The sequence below is a fragment of the Anolis carolinensis genome, chromosome 5 (genome assembly GCF_035594765.1).
Source record: "Anolis carolinensis isolate JA03-04 chromosome 5, rAnoCar3.1.pri, whole genome shotgun sequence".
NCBI classification, from domain to species: Eukaryota; Metazoa; Chordata; class Lepidosauria; order Squamata; family Dactyloidae; genus Anolis; species Anolis carolinensis.
In genome coordinates this window covers 89,330,955-89,354,564 of record NC_085845.1, presented here as the reverse complement: position 1 = coordinate 89,354,564, position 23,610 = coordinate 89,330,955, and the positions used below count along the sequence as shown (strand labels likewise).

The following is a 23,610-nucleotide window of genomic DNA, read 5'->3' as shown; positions in this document are numbered from 1 at the left end:
GCTTTCAGTCTGCTACCGAGCACAATTCAAAGTGCTGGCTTTAGCCTATAAAGCCCTAAATGATTCTGTCCCAGCTGACCTGTCCAAACGTATCTCCCTCTATGAATCATCTCAGAGTTTGAGATCGTCTGGGAAGGCCCTGCTCTTGGTCCCACCTTCCTCACAGGCGAGATTGGCAGGGACGAGAGACAGGGCCTTCTCAATGGTGGCCCCTCGGCTATGGAATTCAGTCCCCAGGGATATTAGATCAGCCCCCTCCCTTTTGATCTTCTGTAAGAGATTGAAAACGTGGCTTTGTACCAATCCTTTGGAGAATTGGTGCAATAGACATATATGGAATAATGTACAATGATTTTTGGAATGGCCGCATTACCCTTATGGATTACGTAATTAATTGTGAATGTACTGTTTTCAAATGTTTTAATTGTTTTAATGTATTTCATAATTCTCTTTTAATATCCATTTGAATTGTACCCTGTTTTAAGGCATCAAGTAGTTGCCTATGTGTAAAGCCGCCTTGAATTTCCTCCGAGGTTGAGAAAGGTGGGGTAGAAATGTTGTAAATAAATAAATATTTGCAGACAGAATTCTAATCATGTATTTTGAAATACTACGGATTCTTCTGTTGCTGAAGCACAGTTTTTGCATGCAATAGAAAATCTGTATGCATCCTATCAACAGGTCATAGAATGTGTTTTGAATGGATTGGGAGTAGCCAGTCTTCCGTGGTGTGACGGGTCAAAGCACAGTATTTTCAAATAATAAGAATCATAATAATCAGGTATGATGAGGAAAATAGGTATCCCTGCCCCTCCTTGTGCTTGAGTTGAACAAATGAACCAAGACTTTAATCCTTACAGCCTTGGTCTGCCTCATCTCTTTTGAAATACAGGCAGTCTCCGAGTTACAAACATCCAACTTACATATGACTCCTAGTTAGGAATGGGGTTGAGATAACAGGAAGTGAGAGAAATCTACCCCTCAGAGAGGAAATTCACTCCTGGAAGAAATATCATGAGGAAAAGGGGTCTCCACTAAAGCTTTACGTGCTAATCCTTGTTTCCACAATAAGCCAATTTTTTCAAAATCCATTTATCACAGGGACAGGGAGTAGAAATCTTCTGATCTGGAGCACAAACAGAAAAACAAACAGCACAGAGGTGTTAATTCTTCCCTATTCTATCCAAAATTAAAGAATAGATGTTTTGGTTTTTTTGGTTGAGGAGCCTCGGTGGCGAAGTGTGTTAAAGCACTGAGCTGCTGAACTTGCAGACCGAAAGGTCCCAGGTTCAAACCCCGGGAGCGGCGTGAGCGGCCGCTGTTAGCTCCAGCTCCTGCCAACCTAGGAGTTCGAAAACATGCCAATGTGAGTAGATCAATAGGTACCGCTCCGGCGGGAAGGTAACGGCGCTCCATGCAGTCATGCCAGCCACATGACCTTGGAGGTGTCTACAGACAACGCCGGCTCTTCGGCTTAGAAATGGAGATGAGCACCAACCCCCAGAGTCGGACACGACTGGACTTAACGTCAGGGGAAAACCTTTACCTTTTTAAAATGTTTTTGGCTGGAGTTACTCTTAAAAATGTACCTGTTCCAACTTACACACAAATTCAACTTAAGAACAAACCTACAGAACTGATCTTGTTTGCAACTTGGGAACTGCCTGTATACCTCTCCCTTGGGATCTATTCTTGGCAGTGGCTGGGAACTACCTTCACCTAAAGCAGGATTTGTGCCACCGAATTACATTTCCAGGGTCATTTTGCCATTTGGGAAATATGGGAACATCTTGCTAACTGCTCTGTCCCTTTGCTCTTGAGCTTCTCAAGTTCTTCCTCTTTCTCTGTTTTCAGCACATGTTAAAGGAAGACGAAATGTTCAAAGACTTTGCTACACGTTCGCCTAGCACCAGTATCACAGATGAAGATTCAAATGTGTGACAGTGTCAACGCTGAACCCATCTGTTCTGTGATGTGGCGCGGAGCGCCAACGTTGTATGTAAATGAATACAGTGCATCAAGTAATTTAGGGTCACTTTTTCATCAAACAGATAATTTTCAGGGGATTGGGAGGACAAGAGGTGCCTATACTAAACTTGCCATAAATAAGGGGGGGCAACGCCCTAGATAACCAAGTGGGGAAAATATTTTTTTTCTCTTTAATGTAAAAATGGTGATATATTTTAAAGCATCACATGGATATGACTGTACTGCCATAATATTGCTGTACATAATGTGCCATAACACATATCTCCAAACATGTCTTTCTCTCTTCTTCTTCAAGTAATAGAAAAGGAAAAAACAACCAGCTACAGATCTGGAATCAGCATTCATTTTAGATATTTCTGCTGCAACAACAAAAACCATTCTTGTGGTTTTTGATTTCCAGTATGAATAGCTGATGAAAAGTAAATAATATCCATCCCTGATATCAAAACCCAGTTTGTCTTATTTTTATACAAGTTTTATTAAAAAAAGAAAAGAAAATGTACATACAAATCCAAAGTTTTATATTGTGATGCAAGGTGATGACTTTTTTTTAAAAAAAAAGAGTATTCCAGTTTGAAAACCAGCTGGTTACTGGAGAAGTCAGACTGATAACGTGTACCTGTCCCCTCCTTATGTGATGCCTGCATTCTTATATTAGGAATGAAGACTGTGGTACTTTTCTGCAACATTGAACATCTTTGACGTTACCTTTTTCTAGTTTTAAAATAGAATTTAATTTTTTTAAATTGTCATGGCAGGCATGATGTTGATTTTTTTTCAACTGAGAAGCAACCTGCTGCTTCTGTGCAGACTTTTCTCATTTCACATCCTGCAGTAGAAGTTTTTTTTAAAAAATTTGTGGAAGAGAATGTTAGTTAAGTCATATTATTTTACAGTATTAACTCTTGCCTTTGAAGTACAGCTGATAACATAACAAACTGACTGATTATCCGTCATTTGTATAAAGGACAACATGTATTGCCTTTTTAAAAAAAGCTTGAATTTTTAAAATTCAGATTACCCTGTAAAAGATTGGCCAAGCTTTCGACAAAATATATTTGACTCCTGTCTCTCTCTTTTCATCTCATTCTTACCCTTAAATACTGAAAATTCATTCATTACTTACACTAAAAAGATGATGGTGCAAACATTTGAAAACACTATTTGAAAGGAATTACTCCTACTATTGGTGCCAATTTCTGTGCTCTGGACATTTTGGATCCAAATTGGGGCTATTAATCCAAGCTAAAGTGTGAAGCTGAGCTTTTGACATGTTCTCAGGTATTCCTAATTGGGATTGCCAACTCCAGGCCAAATCTATTCATTCAGCTAAATTTTGAGGCATGGATTTCTCAAGAGTATATAGCCTTTCAGACTGCAATTTCGGAAATATATATTTCCTCTGTAAAAAAAAATCTGTTTATGAAAGAAGGGCATATCGGGAAGCTCAAGCCCTGCTTTCATCTTGGCTTGCTGGCTTTGTGCTTGCATTCAGTGTTGTTGTTTATAATAGGGCAGGGAGAAGTAAAATATGTGAGCCCACTTGTAGCTAGAAATTGACATTTGTGCTGAGTGCTTTGAGGACTTGGCATTGTGTCCGCTTTTGTGTTAAATTTCTGATCTTGAAATGTTATGCTTCACATACATTTATTGACAGTTGTGGAGTTTGTCTCCAAAAGGTACCAGACCCCCCAACCCAAAATTAAAAAGTGAATTATAAGTGACAGCACATTGTTGGCCAGAGTAGGATATTATGCACAGATCAAAATTATCAAAAGGGATCACTTTGATCCAGGGTTTGGTAAATGGTATTTTATAGCAAATCATTGCATATCCTCAGCATGTTTTTTTATTCCTGTAAAATTTGTTCAGATGGTTTTGGTACCTTTTGTAAACAAACTCCACAGTTGTCTTTACCATTTAATCATCAGGCCATTGCCATTGCAATGGCCTAAATCCAGCATTTGGTTTGTGGATTAAAGTTTCTTGTCGTCAGTTCTACAGATGGAAGTATTTCTTTCAGCAGAAGGACCCTGTTGGACTCTACCAATATATTTATTGTGGACTCTCAGTCCAGAGTAATATGGGTTTTATAAATTGTTTTTGACTCCTTTATTATATTTAGCATGACTGCTTCCCCAGTAAATTCAGATAACACTATTGGACAATTGTTTCTTTAACTGTGAAAATGTATTTATGAATCAAGGAGTTCATTTCCTGTGCCTATACAAAAAAAAGGACAAACACACCTACCAGCAGTTCCATAAGATCATTTAATAAAAAAGAATGTATCGGGCTACATCCGATGTTAATCCAACCGTGAGTAAATCTGTTGAAGCAGATTGTACTGAAGTTAGTTGTGGCTAACAAATTCCATTCATTTCAAGGAATCTATTGTGGTAAGGTTAGAATCGGGTTGGCATGATGTTAACAAGACAGGGTGACTGTCACATAGAAATTGGTTTGCTGCTCTAACAAGTACTGTTCACATACTGAAATATGAATAGAGACTTTAAGGGTAATTGCCAACACACATGGAATTATCAATAATCAAGCAGCAGTGGGCAAGTTTTGTGTTATATCTTTAAAATGTTGCATGTATGGACAACATCAGATTTCTCTTTTTTTAAAAGCAATTACAATGTAAATTTGAAATTGGTTTAATTTTGGTTGTCATTTTGCCAGTTGGTTTATTTCTATGGTATTTGGGAGAAGGAAGAGTAATATAAAACACTCATCATTAAGCCAAGTAATTAATGTAAATGTGCACACGTGAAATATCGTTAAGGTATTTTATTGGGTTGCATGTATACAAAGAGGTTGGTGCAAATATATATGTATTACCCAGTTAAAGTAAATAAATAAATACCTATTAAGAGAAAAATGCTTCTTGATATTTGTTTCTTGTTTGTTTAAAAAAAGAAGAGGAAATGATAGTTTTGGACCAGGCTGAGGAAACTGGCTGTCTAGCTGTTTGGGTCTTGTTACAAGGAACATACAACTCTGTTGTTATAGCAGCTCCACTAGCCATCAGTTTAATACTGGGCAAAATGCAAGGTGCTGGTAATTATGATCTATACAGTCGTTTGTGGCTTGGGCCCATACTATCTGAAGTCCTGTATATTCTGATGTGAGCCCACTTAAACTCTTTAAAATCAGCCAGGGAAGTGCTTACCATTATTCTGCCACCTTCAGAGGCACATTTGGTGGGAATGTGGAAGAGTGAGCCTTCTCCATGGCAGCTCCTAGATTCCAGCTTTCCCTTCCTAGGAAGCTTAAGCTGGCTCCCTCTTTGTTGCTCTTTTGCTATCAAGTGAATATTTCTCTATTCCCACAGAACCTTGGGTACTGATTTATTCATGTGCTGGCTTTTCTATTATAGTGCTGTACTGTTTTTAATCTCTGCTTTTAAATTGATCTTTTGTATAATTTTAATTTACAGATGGTTTAATATTATTTTAGTCTTCACTGTTTTGTGTGCTTTTAGCTGTATGTGGTCTTGTATCTCTACTCTATAAACCAGAGCTTTCCAAACCGCTCATGTTGGTGAAACAATTTTTTAGACATGCATCTTTCTGCGACACAGGCATTTAGTTTTACTAGCAAATCAGAAGTTAAACCAATCCCTTATAAGAGATATAGACACATAAATTGTAATGTATGGCGACACAAGATATCTCATGTTTCAGATTCTTTTTGAATTCTCACATGCCTTATGTAAGAGCCATAGCAAGTCCTTGGTGGCTGGTTTGCCATTCTTGTCACCTTTTCATTATGAGGGATTTTCCAGTGGCTGTTCACCACTATTAACTCAAATTTTAATAAGTTGTTCTAAAGGTTGGTTTATATAATTCCTTGCTCTTTTGCTTCCAAGTTTCTACTTCTGGTACCATTGCTTTACAAACAGGCATGGACAAACTTTTTTGCATTGGGGCTGTCTGGTGGAAGAGGGTGTGGGCTGGGCCTGAACGCTGAAAGGAGGGCTGGAGGAAAGAGGCCAAAGGGCCACATCCGGGCCGTGGGTCTGGGTTTGTCCATGCCTTATTTACAAGGTAAGTATACCCCCTCAGTCCCAGTGTGACCTGAGAGGTTCCCCAATCAGGTCCAGTATGATCTTCCTCCTAGTCATGGTGCAGTGGACAGGGACTTTAAATATCCCTGCTAATGTGCCGTGGATGGGATTGAAATCAGGCCCAGGCTTTCCTCTTTTGCTACTCCTTATTGGTCAGCTGGAGAGCAGAGCGGGGCTTCGGGTGAGAAGAGCAGGATAGAAATGATGGAAATAAATAAATAAATAAATACATTTCCCTTCCTATTTCAGTGCTTTGGGGAGTGAGGTTTAAAACTGTGTACGTCACAAAAGGGCACTTCATGAAAAAGCATATAGCTATATCCATATAGCTATAGATTTGTAGAATTATAATTCTGAAGTGGGCTCTCAGTTAATTGGAACTAAAGCAACTAGAACTCCCAAGCAGAACTCCCAAAAAAATCAAAGAGATAATACAGCATTCACAAAACCGTTTTTATAAAACAGTAAAACTGTGTTATATTACCGTATATACTCGAAGATAAACTGAGTTTTTCAGCCCTTTTTTGAGCTGAAAAAGCATCCCTCAGAGTATAATGGGGTCAAGGCAGGGCAGCGGAGCCTGGAGGCCATTTCTTGCAATATATGATACATTTCTCTCTTCTTACCGTTCCTTATCAGTGTGTTTTCTTTTCCAAAGGCTCCCTCTTAACCAAGGGGTTTTGAAAAGGGAAAGGAGAAGGAGAGAAGCCCTTGCAAGTCAGGAAGAATAAAAATATATAGCCATTAATCTTATAAAAGCATTTCCCTCTGAAATATTTGTTAATCTCTCCTACAGATATATAGGCATTTCCTCCTGCAAGCCTTTGCAATCCCGATGTACCTCTATTTATCTATCTACATACATTAATTTCATATATGAATTTTCCCCTCACATATTTGCAGGTCTTTGCAAATCCTATATACATACACATATCTAGAGATGTCCATGTACCTGTATGATACTGTATTTCTTTTTGGCTTCTATAGTCAATATTATGGACAATATTATGGATACTAATTATTTTCTAATTAGCATTAAAGTAGTGGAATCATCAAAACTAGTAGCTGGTGCCAATGGTAGTAGATTGAAATGAGCATAATTCTCCTCTACTGAACAGATGTTTCTCACACTATTGCTGACTTTCTAAATATAATAGTTTCTTAGGCATGCACATTTAGACGTTAAGTCCTACTGGATTTCTAGGACGTATACCTAAGGTAACTGTGCACATGTCATGAAGCTGCTCCTTAAAATCCATGGAGACTTTACTGTTTCTGGTTTGAAGAAAGCATATGCCTGCTAGGCCAAGATTCCTTATGAGATTTTTATTATGCCATCTCAAGTCAACAGGCAATTGTTGCTTTCACATCCTGTTCCTTTCATCACCACCACAGTTATAACTTTAAAGAAAAGCACAGTACGTTTGCCACTGCCAGTTTTACTGTAAAGGGAGTTTACAGTGTATGAATACAAGGGAAGTCTTGATACTGTAAAAAAAAAAAATGAGAATGACCAAGCCAGTTAAACTAGTTTCTAAGCTGGAACAGGACACACCCTGAAAAGCTCTGTGCCTCCAATCGGGAAACTCTCTGTGACCATTTGTCATGGGTGGCTTTGCTTCAAGCTAGCCTTTTTTCTCCTCTGATGGGGAAATGCTACTTATTGAGAGAGTCCGGCATTGCATGGACTTAAACTGGCTCTAAAAGACATTGATTTTAAGAAAATTTGCATGAAAGCTCTAGCATTGAAAAGAAGATGGGCCAAAAAGTCTCACAAGAACCAAACCAAGAGAATAAGGCTGACATCCTGGTCATATGTGATGTATTTAGCCAAGGAGTGGTTTTTGCATCACAGAAGCTGAAAGAGTATCTTGGATTTGAAGACCCGCAAAGCAAATTCCGCCCATGTACTGATACCCTCAATGAGATTTTTTTGTTGCATTTCATTAGTTTCTGTGTCGAGAAAGGAGTAGAAGAGCGTATCACCACCAGCAAGATGACCAAGCAGCAGTCCTTGCTTTTCGGCGTCGACTGGGTCTGGACTCTGTCAGGATCCGACAAGCAGGTCAGGCTTCAAATTGCTGTACAGTCTCTGCAGATGGCCGATTTGCCCAATGACTGTGTTGAAGTTGTCGGCTGGGACAAAGAGGCCCTGTTAGCTGATGAGCATTTCCGAAATAAGACCCCATTTGAAAAGCTGGAAGAATTCTGCACACTGGTGGGCCACGACTGCCTTGGTTTGTTCATCATGTTTGGGGTTCCTGGCAAGCCCAAAGATATCCGAGGAGTTCTTCTTGAGAGTATCAGAAAGGACAAACAGAAAAACCTCTTGTCTGGGGAGAACTTGTTAAGGCAATTTGTTTTGAACACTGATAGCTTTCTCCCTACTAGAGAGATGTTGGAGCATTGCCTCTCTAAGAAAAATGGGTTGAAGGAAGTAAGTAAGGTTTATATTAATTTTCTCTAGCCTCGCCAAGATTTCAACCTCAGTGGTCATTAGCATTTCACTTACAAGCCTTGGTGCACCAGCAACTTTTCTGTATTTAGACTTACAAATATCAGTCTAATGTCTTTTTTGCCAGCATGGATCAGTTTGTAGGACTGCACCAATACTGCAGTGTATCTTCAATTTGTAATTCAAGAAAACGGATTTTCCAGATAGTATACTTCCATAGTTTTTAGAGAATTCTATTCTTGAATAAATATCTGCTCATTGGATTCTGCTAAAATATTGTATATTCCATTAATTTTACTTTGGAAGTAAAGCCAGAACTTTTAAAATGTAAGTTAGATCATGCAAGAAAATGTAATCATGAATGAACTGTAACAGGGTTTATAATGAAGGGTAAAATGTGTAGCCATTTAGTAAACATTCCAAATGTGAAGGGATTGTTATTTCGCCTTTCAACACCAGATATTGACATGTTGAGAGGACTTGGCAGATTTCTCCAAGAACTATTGGGATTTAAAAGTTTCGGTCTTGAATTCTCACTCTGCGTCTATAGTTGTGGATTTCAAAATTTCCATATGGTTATATTCTTGTTCAAAGACACAAGTGCGTCCTTAGCCAGGGAAGCTATTATTTTCTATATATCATTGTGTGTACCCTTTCTGCAACTCAAATAGAGGAATTGTTGTTTGATTCGCATCAACAGTGTTGGCAGAAGATGTGGTGCAGTTTCTGAAGAGCTATATATTTCCTTCTTTAGAACAGAGCTGTAAGTATAGCATGAGAATTTGGTTTGCAAGTTAAGGCCCCTGCCATATAATCTACTTTATCAAAAACAGAAACCACATTATCTGCTTTGAATTGGATTATATGAGTCTACACACTGCCATATAATCCAGTTGAAAGCTAATAATCTGGATTTTATATAGCAGTGTAGAAGGGGCCTAAGAGTAACACACCCCTATTTTTTCTACAGACATTGGCTAGTGCTGAGAGATTGCTAAACTAGGTTTTCAGAGTCTTGTAGTCAAACAGAGTGATGTCCAGGTTCAATTGTATAGTCTGTTATGGCTTGAATAGGCTCAAAGCTGATTGGGAGTACACAACAAGATCTTTGGGAAATACTTTGATATACTTTCATTAGTGTGATTTTAATTGCCTTCGAATGGGAAATGTTTTCGTACTGTTAAACGCCTGTATTTTTCTCTGAGTGTGCCTTCAAGTTGACAATTCTTAAGGCAACTCTGTCACAGGGATCTGCTGGCAAGATCTGTTCAGAGTGGGTTTCCCTTCCCCTGAGGCTGAGAGAGTTTATTGGCCCAAAGTTACCCATTGAGATCCCTCAAATCCTGGTGTCCATGGTTATCATCCAACGCTCAGAAGAGCACCTTGCTGTAAAAAATAATGTTAATACTTCATTTCTTGGAAACCCATCAAATATAAACTTAAAACCCTCTTCGCTTCCTCTTATGATATGATGTCCTGAGAGACTAATATACAAGGAATTTCTACTGAAAAAATGAAGATGCCTCAATTCTGATTGAAGAGGCCTCCATTCTTTTGATTGTTTGTGGAGAGGCATCAGCATTGCTGCCTTCAAAGGTAGTGGGCACCAGGAGATTGTGGTCTGATTCAAAACATACAGCTACATCCAACATAGTTCCACGCCTTTTTTGCCTCTGCTGTTAAGCTAAAACTAGCTTAATCACTGTGTAAGTCAACAGTGTTACTGTTTAGGCGGTCATGGTGCAGTATAATCTAACAGCTGTCATTCAAATTATGTTTGTCTAGAAATATAACAGCTAACTGCAAGTTGAGCCTGACTCATAATCTTAAATCCTTCCCCTCTTTTTGACGACCGATAAAAGGGAGGAGTAGGAAATTATTGTCATTTGGATAATTCCCAGCTGTTACAACAAACAAGAATGGTCTGCATCTGACTGCTTCCCCCAATTAGACCACTGAATCAGCAGGCTTTATTCCCCATTCAACAAACGAATCAATACACCTACTTTAGTAGGGACTGACAATTCAGCGTTCTCCTTTGTGAGTCACCTTGAATAAAATTTTTAAACATTTAAAAGCCTTCATGAAGCAAAATAAAAGCCATGAAATATATTAAGCAATTTTTTTTATTTCTACCACAAATAGTTGGAAAAATGCTGAATAGGCAGGATAAGTAATACAAAACGCTCCGTGTGAACTGAGTCAATGACACCAATAGTACATATAATAAAAGTTAAGGCTCTTCTGCCCACAGTGATACAAACATGAAGCAAAAAAAGTCAATGACATTGCTTATTGTTTACTGCAAGAACTTAAGTCAATTGAGACATTTCGTGCACACTGCTACAGAACTGTTCCCAAGTTTCTCACTCTTTATGCTTGATCTTCTAATATTGAGAGCCAAACTATATGGGATGATGCCATTTGTAACTGTTTGAAGAGTAAAGTGTAGACATGAGGCATCTACCAAGATCTGGTGGCCTTTTAAAAATGCTTTTGCTCTCTGGTATTCTTCCAGCACAACTAATTCCCTTGTCCTTGTCCTTAACTTTTTAAAATGGCAGCTTTGTACACTTGGCCCTGAGAAAACCCTTATCTGTCAGATTACTGCAATTTATTCCTTTTAGAGGACGGAATGATATTCAATGCCAAGGTTAATAAAGTTCTGAGATTTTTAGCTCTCAAATCTCAAGGAAGATGTGCTAACTTTTGAGCTTCTACAATTTGTTAACCAACTTGAAATCACAATAAGAAGCCATGGGTTGATGTTTGTGTGTGGACTGTGGCTTTTAAATGGCTTCCTTTTACTTTCAGAGCCATGGTTTGTCCCTGCCTTATTTCCTTAGTCTTAAGAAGGTGTTGACAAAAGGGCCAGGAGAAAAAGTACAATTCAGCTGTAACTTGTTTCTTTAGTAGATAATTCATGGCTAAAGCAACAGGGATAAACCCTGGCTTAGCATGATTTATAACATGACACAGAAAATCGTCAAAAGCACCAAATATTCCTCACATTGTGTATGTAATTTCAAAAAATTGAAGTGTTACATTTTCATTACTGGAGTCATCCAATGGATACTATCTCACATTAAAGATTCATATCTAGACACATTTCATATTAACATTTTTTGTGATATGGATAGTGACCAAGAGACTAAACGCAAGTTCTCCTTCTGAAATGAGTGAGAGACACCCAAGACCATTTTACTATACAAAACTGTCAATCTATTTAACTGTGATTTGTGTAATGAAAAAAAAAATCCTAATACTTATATTACCTTCCCTAAGCTAATAAACAGTAACAAAAGGAAGAACTGAACTGTTACCAAATTGGGAATACAGGCATGCAAATTTTTGTGAAATTGTATCACAAAACAGGTTTCTTCTTTTTTTAAAATGTGGATGCTCACTCTTCTCCAAAAAATGAAAAAATACATTCTTTTAAAAAATGCAAATCGGATGAATTTAAAATTCATTTTCTTTGTGGAACCATTTTTGGAACCAGCATTGTAACAGAAAGTTTTCCTGTCAAAAAAGATGATGCAGAAGCCAAATACAGTGAAAGGTTTTTTTTGTATGAAATCTCTTCAAGAGCACAGTACAAATTACTACATTTAAAGAAAATATATTTATTCACTGTTCTATATAATCAGAATTCTCGGAGTGACTAAATAACATCCAAATTAAATTTACAACAACTTTGATTCCACTTTAATATCTGTGGAACCTAATTCCACATAAATCTTTCAAACTACTACTTTTCAACTCACATGAATTATGAAAAGAGTGAGAGGAACTAAGGAACATCGGTATACAAAGCTTGGGAAAGAGCAGAGAGAAACTGAAAAGACGGGAAAGTATATCAGCTCTATGATCTCAATATACTTAGGTTTCTCTATATGTTTGCATCAGACATACAATTTTTCCTAAATTAATCATACAGCCAGTCTTCCAACAAAGGCAATAATGAAATTTTAATTAATGAATAGTGTGCATTCAATACAGCAATCCTGAATTCTCTCATCTTAAAGCTTTGCGGCAGAGACAGCAAAAGCGAAACACTTCTCCTACTTAAACCTGCTTGATACTCCATATCAGAAATACATCTGTGGGTGAGAAACTCTTTGGTGATGCCCAGAGCCTGGTTTGTTTAATTTAAAAGAGTTAAACATATTCCAGTGGCCTTATTACAGGTTTAATAGCATAGCAAAGCTAAAAATACCGTATACAACACAGTTATTTGCAGTGTGGTGCTGAGACAAAGATACCAAACCTGGACAGTCAATTTGGCAGCCCCTTTTGAATACAGCCCTACGCCTCTGCATATCTGTCACTTCCTCTGTCTTTCATCTTGTTCCCTGTGGTGTTTCCATTATTTCCCCCTGCATACATATCCCACGTCATCCTGTCTCCAATCCAGTTTAGTAGGCAAACCTCATCTCCTTGGAATATCCCAGTTTATCAAGGTTGGGAATGCAGGCATACTGGATCATTGGAGGAGGACCACACATCAGAATGAGAGTGTCATCTTGGGGTGGTGGCATGTGATCCTTGATCATGTCTTGATTCACAAAACCTTGACTGTAATTCCAATCTGCATTTGAAAAGTTCTGTTAGAAACAGTGCCTTCCACACACACATTTTAATCAACCAACACCATAATAAAAACAGTAAAAAAAACATGTCACAAAAACACGGCAAAAACCAGTAGCTAAACTGATACAAGTCTGCTTTGCCTGATGCCTGAATAATGAATCACAGTAAAATAAGACAAGAACAATTAAGAGAGGAGCTTTTTGCTGGCCAAGCATTAAAAACAACCTGATGTGCTGCTTTTAACATTGTTTTTTTTTCTTTAACTACTTAAGAATATGTGTCCATATTAGAACACTACCAGGGCAACTGACAGAAGCTGGCATTCTGTGTAGGTTAACACAGGTGTAGGTTAACCCAGTGACTTTGTATGTCTTTTTTGATTGCTGCAAAGGTTACTATTGCTTTCCTCCCTCTGAACCTTTCCTCTCTTGGACAAATCTACTGTATAGCTGCCTTTATTTGTGGCCATTTGTGCTTGAAAGAGAAGTAGGTAAGGTATCACAGAAGCATCCAGCTTTATCTCCAGAAGTGAAACAATTACATTATCTTCTCGGTCAAGAGCATAAGCCCCGCCATGATTATTTTCTGTTTGGTATTTATACACTGGATGATGAATATTACTATGCTTATATGTGTGGGCTGATTGGCAACTCCACTTTTCAGTTATGAGCATGGAATCATTACTCTTGCCTAGTTGATTTATTATCAGCTGCAAAGGGCGTTTGCAACTGCAAAATTATTTTTATTACAAAGGCGGAAGGTGGGATGTTTTGGTTGAAGGACGATGGGGAGAAAAATCTGTGTAATGAGCAAATGGTTTTTCTCACTGACAGATAGGATGGGTGCCTGGATAAAATTTGAGCAGCTTTATTATAAATGTTTTGTGTAGCTCTTCATCCGTTAAGACCTAATGATTTTTATTGTACTTTTTTTGATAATGTTTGTTTTCTGAACAGGATTTTGCCAATACATGAGAAGATTCTCCAAAGTTCCAAGTGGATGATACAGGGTGTTTGAAAAAAGAACACCCTAGTTTCCATTTAAAGTAAATGGAAACTAGGGAGTTCTTTTTCAAACACCCTGTATAATCACTTTGTAGGTGGCCATAAGGACACAGTCAGATACTTTTTAAAATCCTGTCCTCTCTAATCAGTCATGGCGGGAAGCTCCATGGGAAATCAATGGAGTGGCTAAGTTTCAGCCATATGGGATTGCTGTCCCCCATTGATGCTGAAAGCCTAAAGGTGACATGTAGTGTTTCCTTCTGAAGACACAGTATTCAATTGAAATACTTCGATACGTTGTAAATTTCTTATTAATATTTTGCTACACTGTGTTGATATGCAGGAAACAGATTAAACTATTTAAGTATGTTACTTGAAGGGTCACGATGTGTGGTCTGAATCATTCCAAGAAATGAAAAATATATAACACGATTTTTGATCCTGGGTTATAAATGTTATTTCCTAATTGGCTCTATCATAAAAACATGGAAAATGTTTATTAAACTGCAAAAACTTTGTTTTTGCAAGACATCCTGCAGCACTTTTTTCAATGAATATCTTATACAGTCTCAACAGTTTGTAGCAGCCACAAAAATGAAGTTTCTGGAGCATCACAACTAATTTCAGAGTAAATACTGCATAATTAAACAGAAAATAACACTTTCAGACCAGGAACAGAAAAAAAATTCAAATTTTGTTACATAGTGTAATTGTAAGCAACCATGAAATGAAAAACTTACTTTCAGGTGCTCTGTCCAATGTATACCACAGTTTAAAGCGGGCTGAATGCTGAGCCTGCACTTCCTCAAGTTCTGGGCGCAGAAGGATATCCTCCTCAGACTGTTTAAGAAAGATGAACATACTTGTATTTTATAGTCTTGTGTATCTTGTGTGATATCTTTAAAGGGTGTTGGATTCTTGCTGGTAAGTAATCTTGGATAAATTTTGCCACTCTCAAATTTGAGAGCTGCTACCTCACTGTTAACTTGAGATTTTGATCTAATAAAATATCCTCCTTTGTGCCAGCAAGAAATAATTCAGGTTGTCCTGTTGTGATACCAGCCATTTTCATATTTTGAGTGAGTTATGGCTAAGATGAGACCTGTTCAATTCCTTTTGCCTCCCTCTCTCCTTCCCTCCCTTCTTCCTTCCCCCTTCTCTTTTTCCTACTTTTCTCTCTTGCTTGCTCATCTTCCTCCCTTCCTTTCTTCCTCTCTTTCTCTCATTTCCTTCTTCCTTTGGTATTATTTCCTTCCCTCCCTCTTATACGAACTAGAGAGGGCAAAGGCAGCGTAGTCACCATCACTTTACCAGCTTCTGGTGTTATTTCCAAGGTTTTTGGTGTGGTTTTTTAAGGATGCTAAGGAGCTGCGAGGAAGCCAACTATCCCGGCCAGTACCCAGAAAGCTTCCCCATCCCTGTGCCTGATGCTGCCTCCTCCACCTCATGCACCTTCATTCTCGTTGCTGCTACCTCCTAAAAGTGCCACTTGACTGGGATGTTTTGATGGGAAAGGATGGGAAGGAGGAGGCAGCAGCTCAGAGGGTGTGGTCCCTCTCTTTCTCTTTGCTGTTGATTTGATTTCCCCTGAGGCTGAGAGAAGTGATTTGACCAAGGTCACTCAGTGATTTCCATCCTCGAGTGTGAATTTGAATCCTGGTTTCCAGAGTCGCAGTTCAATGCTAAAACCACGACACCTTGCTAGCTCTCCTATAAATTCAACACTAGGCTGCAAAAAAGTTCTAATGGATGAGAAACAAAACTGCTATATTACAATTTAGTCAGCCTCATTTATGTTATACTGTATTGCTCAAGGGCAAAATATAAGCCAATCATTTATACGTCGGGCTAAAGGTGTATATAGAAAAACAATAATGACACTGTGCAAAAATGTTTGGCACTAAATCAAATATGTTGATAGGGAAGGAATATTTATTTGCATCTATTCTAGGTAGAAAGCTATTTCTAGAGTTGCATCTCCTACAAGCTATTTAGGGACATGATTAGGTTACCAGGTGTCACAACAAACATTGTTAGAGACAGCACTGTTAATGGAAAACCAGAAGCACAACTTAAACACAGGGTTGTGAAATTTAAACTGGTAGATGGATCAGTATGAGCAGTTTTTAAATTCACTACACATGGACACAGGTCAAGCTCTAACTTCAAGACATGTGTGTTTAGTTCGGGAAACTGCTTTGGTTCTAAGGAAAGTGGGAGGTAGATAGAACTATGCCTTCCTAAAGGAAGACCTACTAAATTCAATAAGGTTTACTTATAGCTAAATATCTACAACACTACACTTTTAGCATTTTTAATTTCTTGCTACCTCATGCTTCCTGTACTATACAAAAAGCAATTTATACTGACCTAAAAAGTGTGGCAAAGTGTGCTACATTGGCTACACCAATGCAGACAAAATGTACATCTGAATGTGATTATACACAAATCATAATGAACTCTTTTTACACCCATGAAGTATATAAGCCTAAACAATCCTTTTGCTAAATGAAACCAAATGTAAATTGCTGGGGATGAAGCTGCTTTGATAAATCTGAAGTGAAACAATGATGCTCATTCATTTACCTGGATAAGCACTGAAAGAGAGGAGTTTATTTTTTGTGTGAACATGCACATAAATCAATAACATCCTATTTTAATTCAATCTGGCAACTCAATTAAATATGTTCACTTGACTATCTGCCTTCATGTTGCCTGTCAATTTAAGGGGATTCCATGAATTTCATAGCATTTTCTTAGGCAAGGAGTATCCCCATTGCCTTCCTCTGAATACAGCCTCCTTGGCTGTCTCCCTTCCAACTTCCAAGTACTAACCAGGTCTTCCAAAATCAAATGGGATCTGGGGTAATTTATTCAGAGTAATTTATTTATGAATAAGACTTATATTTACCTGGTTAGCAAAAAGTAAATGGCAAATTGTGGGATCATCTTTGTCCTTCACAATAGCTCGGATCAGCTGCAACATTGGAGTAATTCCTTCAAGGAAAAAAAGATAACGATAATCACTCAAGTGTGAAAAAAACAAGAAAATCCCCAGACAGGAAAGGTAACAAAGAAGTGTTTCTCATACCTGTTCCACCTGCTATCATCCCAACATACTTCACTCTTCTAAGAACAGGTTCAGACTTCTTGTCTGGACGAATGGCAAACACACCTGCAGAAACAGTGAAGGAAATGAGCAGGGTGCATCTATGTCTTGAGTGGAGGAAGAACAGTGAGGCAAATGAACTAGAGAAAATGCATACAGATGTGCCTACTGTAGTATAAAAGAATATAGGCACTTAGAAAGAACTTCATATCCTATAATGCAGATCTGTCATGACATGTTAATGTGTCACATGAACATAAATAGAAACATCAGAGTATATGTGAAAAAAGCAATAAATGATATATATATATTTGAATTATAAATGAAAGGTTTTCATGTGATATTTCACCCATTTCAAACCAGCTTCAGAGCAGTATATAAAACTGCTGTGGACACCTTAGTGGATGATCTCCATCTTAACACTGACAAGGAGTGTGTCTCTCTGTTGGTGCTTCGAGATTTCTCAGCAGCATTTGATACCATTGAACATGATATCTTTCTGAAACACCTGGGGAGGGGGGGGGGTTGGAAATCAGAGGCACTGTGTTGCAATGGTCATACCTGACAGGCAGATGGTGGTGCTTGGGGATAGCTGCTCCTCAAAAAAGGAGCTGTTATATATGGCATCCCACAAGGTGCCATTCTATACCCAATGCTTTTTAATATTTACATGAAACCGCTGGGAGAGATGTTATCAATATGCTGATGACACCCAAATATATTTCTCCATGCCTTCAAAAATAGCCTCAGCTAAGGGTAGTGTGTATCTTCTGAATGAAAGCCTGTAGTGGTAATGGGCTGGATGAGGAAAAACAAACTGAAACTGAATCCAAATAAAACAGAGGTGCCTACCATCAAGGGATGGAGTGTCAACCAGTCCTGGACTGGGTTATACTCTCCTTAAATGACTGTGTTCACAGCTTGGGAGTACTCCTGGATCCGTCTCTCTAAATGTCAACCCAGATACATGCGATGGTCAGGAGTGCTTATTACCATCTTTGACTGATACGCCAACTATTCCCCTTCCTAGATTCGGAGGACCTAAAGATGGTAGTGCAAGCACTGGAAACCTCACTGGACTTCTGCAATGCACTTTACATTGGGCTACTTTTGTACCAAGTTCAGAAACTCCAGTTGGTTCAAATTACAGCAAGATTGGTTACAGGAACATCTAGGAGTGAACATATTACACCCATCTAAAGTCACTCCACTGGCTGCCAATTAGTTTCTAGGCATAATACAGTACTGGTTTTGACCTTTAAAGCCCTACATGGTTTGGGTCCAGGTTACCGATAGAATCGACTTCTCCCATACAATCTGCCCCGAACACCGAGGTCCCCTGGGGGGGGGGGGGGGCGGATGTCTGCTCCAACCAGCCAGAACTCGACTGGCAACCATCACCCTGAGGACCTTTTCATTGGCTGTCCCAAGACTGTGGAATGTCCTACCATATGAGATCTGACAGCCAAATGAGTTGTCGGTATTTTAAAACCATCTAGACAGGCCTACCCAACCAGTTTTAATGATGAATTTTAAACTTGTGTCTTATGTTCAATCTTTGTTCTGTGTATTTTAATATGTATGGAAAAATATTATATGTTGTGCCCCCATACATTTTATAATTACAATTTATGTATCTGTCCATATCTCTTATAAGAGATATGTGTCGTGAAATGTGTCGTGAAATGATGCATCTATAAAGTGTGTAACCAACATGAAATATTTCCTGATCATGACTAGTATAGATTACCTTCAGTGTCACAACAGCAATGCCTCTAAATACCAAGTGCTGGGGAACCTGAAAATGCCATAAATTCTCCTGGTCTGACCTCCCCAAACCTGATGGAAACATCATTAAACCATGCTCTTCTCATTGGCAAAATGGACCTTCTTCTCCCCATGTAGCTGATGCCTCATAAAATAGGTTATGGGGATGGAATGTTAAAATCATGGCTAAATAGTGAATATAAAGTGGTTAGGGTTAGGTGATGCAGGATTTTCACCAATGCTTATGTACATTTTTCCTCCATCTCCCTGCTCTCAAATTTTCCACCATGGTTTGTGACCCACAAGTACCTGTCCCAGTGAAGTATGTTGAGAATTACTATTCATAGAATCATAGAGTTGGAAGAGACCTCGTGGGTCATCCAGTCTAACCCCCTGCCAAGAAGAAGGAAAATTGCATTCAAAGCACCCCCAACAGCTTCTGCTAAGAAGCTTCCAAAAAGGGAGTGTCAACTACACTCTGGGGCAGAGTTCCACAGCTGAACAGCTCTCTCTCAGAGTTAGGAAGTTCTTCCTAATGTTCAGGTGGAATCTCCTTCCCTGTAGTTTGAAGCCATTGCACGCCCTAGTTTCCAGGGCAGCAGAAAACAAATTTGTACCATCTTCCCTATGACTTCCCTCACATATTTATATATGGCTATCATGTCTCCCCTCAGCCTTCTTTTCTGAAGGCTAAAAATAAATGAATAGGGCACAACAACATCAGGAACAAGGAAAACAATGCTGGGTTTCTGACATCATTTGTCCCTCTTCCTCAGGAAGCTTCCCTGTTTCCATTGGTGTCAATGTAGCTAGAGAGGAAATGGATTTTTCCAGCAACAGTGAACAATGAAATGAAATACTCTTAGGAACGGTCCCTGCTGTTACACACAAATTCTGAGCAGACTCCAGCATACATACAGAGTTCACTTTAACAAGACTCGGAGGACTATTTTAGTGGAGGGGATACTGGTTTCCTGGAAACTGCTGTTTTGCATTAACCTTGTTATGCGGCATACATCATCAAACCAGAAAAGAAGAACCTAGTTTTCAAAAAGTGTTGAATTCTTCTTGTTGCACTTTCCAGTTTGTATTATTATTGATACAAAGTAGGCAAGGGCACTTACATTTTCAGTAGTTGTAAATTCCAGCAGATGAAGCTTTTTATACCTCCACATCACAACTCCAAAAACAACCATTTTCTGAACATTTATTTAGACATGTAAGTGGCTCACTTTCCTTTGCTGTGAAAAGGTTTCCTTTTCTAAAGAGAACTATCAGATTTCAAGGGTGATTCTAGCTAGATACAGCATTTTTTAAAGGTATAATTTCCATAGTTTCCCATTTTGGCTCAACAATAAATTAGGATGAAGCAGATTAATGAGGTAGTTTTCTTATTTTTATAAGTGTATGTTTGTTAATAAAAATAATCTTACCTTTCCCCTTATAGACAAGCAATCCACTGGGCCCACGGAAATCAATAGTGTCCCCTGTCTTTAGACTCTCTAAGTACTGTGACATTTTTCCTCCTTCAGGGAATTTAGGGTGGACTCCTTTGAAATAAATCTATTTAAACGAGAGAAAGATGCGGGGGGAGGGAATATTTTAAAAGCCAAAAGGAAGTTTACAAATGATTTAAGTGGGTGAATAGGATGCAGGTGGCAATAATACTAGAAACATGTCTATCTTACACAAGGACTTCATATATCTAAATCACCTGCTATATTGGGGCGCCCATACTTACAAGGTTCTGAAATAAACCAAATACCATACAGGGAGCTACAAAGCCAAAGCTTTTCACCTTGGGTCCAGCATGAAGAATCTTCTCCCCTATGGCAGATATTTTCAACTACAATTCTCATAGCTAGTAAGGGATTACAGGAATTGTAAAGTGATATCTTATCAATAATATGACTTTAGTACAGTGTCCCCTTTGCCACTCATAAATGAAAGCTTCCAAACACCAGAGCCATATGACAATTTCAGAGTTACAGAAAAAGGAAAGAAACCATGACAGTATCTAAGTGCGGCTAGGAGTGTCACCCTTCCAGTGAGGACTTGCTGGATGTTTGGGTTCAGGACTCTGATTATACTTTGGTCTTTCGGAGCTGCCTTCCCTTTTGAGGGGGGGGGGGGGTGTTACCACAAAGAGAATAAGTACGACCCCTTATCAATAGGCTCGATATCCATGGTTTCACTTACCCAGGATCCAAAAAAAGATTCCACCGGAAGTGTTTGTGGTGCTTTCTAGATCCACCAGTGCTATTCTAAGGTAGGCTTCCAGTCCAAGCATAGTTAAAATATAGAGTTCACAACAACCATAACAATCCATGGTTTCAGAGCCCTTAGAAGGCATCCCCTCATAGGTAGGAGGGATTGTATTGTACTGGAAATATATCTTTCTTCAACACCCCACAAATAACAAATTGATCCTTGATTACTCCAGTGTATGTCACCAGCAGGATTCAGCCTTAATTCCAAACGTATTTCCTCACCACTGTCCTGAAAAGGACAATCCCCAAACTGCTAAAGCTGGAAGCTTTTACCTTCACCACAAGATCCACATAGCCTTTGTCATCATCGCTGGTCACTGGTGTATAAGGTCTGATCACCAGATTGCCATCAATTCTTGTCGAAAGGTAAATGTGCTGTCCTAAAAGTAATGATGAAATGGTTAACATATAATTAAAATATAGACACTCAAGTTTAAAACATGCTCCTCTTTAGTTATTTAAAATATTACATAGTTATCCACCTTTCTTAAAAGACTTGAGGAAAGTTAAAGTATTTATATAATCTAACAAAAATTATTTTCACTTTTCCTTTTTTGTTTGCTTGGCTGCAATATCAATTTAACAATGTCTGTATAAGGCAGGAAAGGGGAAAATCTCCTTGGTTATGTGAAATTCCCCTAAGATGTTACTTCTAGAATAACATTTTATACTGCTCAAGAAACAGAAATGGGCAAAAACTGACTTGTCCTCTGTAAGGTTGTCTCTTTTAATGTTTCAAACTGTCATTTCCACCCAATTCACGCAGAAAAAAATCTACTATGATTAACCAAGTTCAATTATTTACTTTTGAAAATCTGAAGAAATAATAAGAAGCTGAAGCTGGGAGGCTTAAATCATGGCCAAATGATATAGATCATGAATCCAGATTTGCACAAAAGTTTCAAACTGAATTTGTTGGCTAGAGGAGGCGAGGCAACAAAATCTTTTACGAGTCATTCAAAGACAGCTGAAATATTTCATCCCTGGGCAGTAATATATTCAGAAGCCTTTTGACACTGTTTAAATGCAGGCATTCTCCAAGGATGCGAGCATCTGGAAAAACTGTGTACAGCATATTCTGTTCTGTATGTAAAACAAATACTGAAACATTTGTAGTTACAACACACGAAAAAGGAAGAGAAATCAAATGGCCGGGCTACTTCTATTCCACTCAACTCCGCAATAAATACAGGGTTTTTCAAAAGATGGACCTGATTCAAAATCACTATATCTCTGCAACCACCAAAAGCCCATGAAAGTTTGGCGTATAGAATTGCAAATGACTACTGCCAGCGCACAAAGAGCCCCTTAGCCACAGTCATTCCCAAAGCAAAAGCTGTATGGAGGGCATTGAGGGTGGCTACAAAAGTTTTTCCTTGTACACATCACCAGCTATGGCCAAGCAGAATTACAGAAACTGTACTTATTTATTTTATATCCTGTTTCCTTTCAGTACAGGCTTGAAGGCAGTGGTTTTAAAGAAATTTGGAAAGAAAGGATTCCTTATGATTGGTCAACCATATAAAGGTTGGATTTCCATGAAGAACTTTCTGATCTGGCATACCACAAACCAGTTAAGACAATATCTCTCTTTGCAATAACACTACCTAACATGGTTTTCTTTCTTGGGTTATAAATGTCATTTCCTAATTGGCTCTATCATAAAAAACATGGAAAAGGTTTATTAAACAGCAAAAACTTAGTTTTTGCGGGACATCCTGCAGCACATTTTGCTATATTTTTTCTAGGAATATCTCACTGAGTCTTACCAATTCAACATAGTTTCTGGCAGACACAAAAATGAAGTTTCTGGAGTATAACAATTACTTTCAAAGTGAGTATCACACAATTAAACAGTTATAACACTTTCAAACCAAAACGTTTTCAAATGTTTTGTAATTATCACTGCCTTTTCTTTTGCATAATCCCTCTCATTCTTTCATGCTAGAATTCAAGGCACCCCACACAATTCCAGGGTGTCTCAGGTACTGAGCAGACCCAGATCTTGTTATAATAAGCACAGTTGCCCATTATCTACTTTTTCTCCTAGGAGAAACAGACCTTCCTTTAGCTATAGAAATGATATTTTTAAAAATCAGTCTTATTAAAAATCAGACCTTGGTCCAACTTCCCCAAATGATACCTTCTTAAGGTTTTAGACTTTAATTCTCACAATTCCTCACTACTGCCCATATCTACCAGGGCTGATGAGAGTTGCAGTACAAAGCATCTGATGGACATTGTTTGAGGAAAGACTGCTCTTGATGATCAAAACACAAACAAGAAAAATAACCACCATTCAACCAATACAAAATAGAGCATGAATAAATAAAACCGATTAGTAATGCAGC

The 23,610-nt window shown here is 38.4% G+C and overlaps 3 protein-coding genes across 18 annotated transcripts in view; 2 read left to right on the top strand and 1 right to left on the bottom strand.

Annotated features, from left to right (window-relative positions):
• ppfibp1 (PPFIA binding protein 1) overlaps positions 1–4,873 on the top strand; it is a 164,496-nt gene extending 159,623 nt beyond the window's left edge. For all 16 annotated transcript variants that reach the window (XM_062981750.1, XM_062981754.1, XM_016993970.2 and 13 more), the window contains one exon: positions 1,855–4,873. In XM_062981750.1, coding sequence (XP_062837820.1) covers positions 1,855–1,941 — 87 coding nt within the window. In that variant the 3' untranslated portion in view covers positions 1,942–4,873. The remainder of the gene's footprint in view (positions 1–1,854) is intronic.
• A 651-nt stretch (positions 4,874–5,524) lies between these two features.
• On the top strand, positions 5,525–11,757 carry rep15 (RAB15 effector protein). The gene has a single exon (XM_003221480.4). It carries the CDS (start codon positions 7,818–7,820, stop codon positions 8,526–8,528), a length of 711 nt encoding a protein of 236 aa, XP_003221528.1. The 5' UTR covers positions 5,525–7,817; the 3' UTR covers positions 8,529–11,757.
• LOC100568179 (NADH-cytochrome b5 reductase 3) overlaps positions 10,625–23,610 on the bottom strand; it is a 32,048-nt gene continuing 19,062 nt past the window's right edge. Inside the window, exons 4-9 of the mRNA XM_003221490.4 lie at positions 21,533–21,639; positions 20,423–20,552; positions 17,205–17,288; positions 17,025–17,110; positions 14,854–14,953; positions 10,625–13,107 (exon numbers count right to left, since the gene is read on the bottom strand). Coding sequence (XP_003221538.1) covers positions 12,935–13,107; positions 14,854–14,953; positions 17,025–17,110; positions 17,205–17,288; positions 20,423–20,552; positions 21,533–21,639 — 680 coding nt within the window. The 3' untranslated portion in view covers positions 10,625–12,934. The remainder of the gene's footprint in view (positions 13,108–14,853; positions 14,954–17,024; positions 17,111–17,204; positions 17,289–20,422; positions 20,553–21,532; positions 21,640–23,610) is intronic.

Excerpts from the sequence above, each read along its gene's own strand:
- rep15 (XM_003221480.4), top strand. The coding sequence starts at position 7,818 with ATGGGCCAAAAAGTCTCACAAGAACCAAACCAAGAGAATAAGGCTGAC.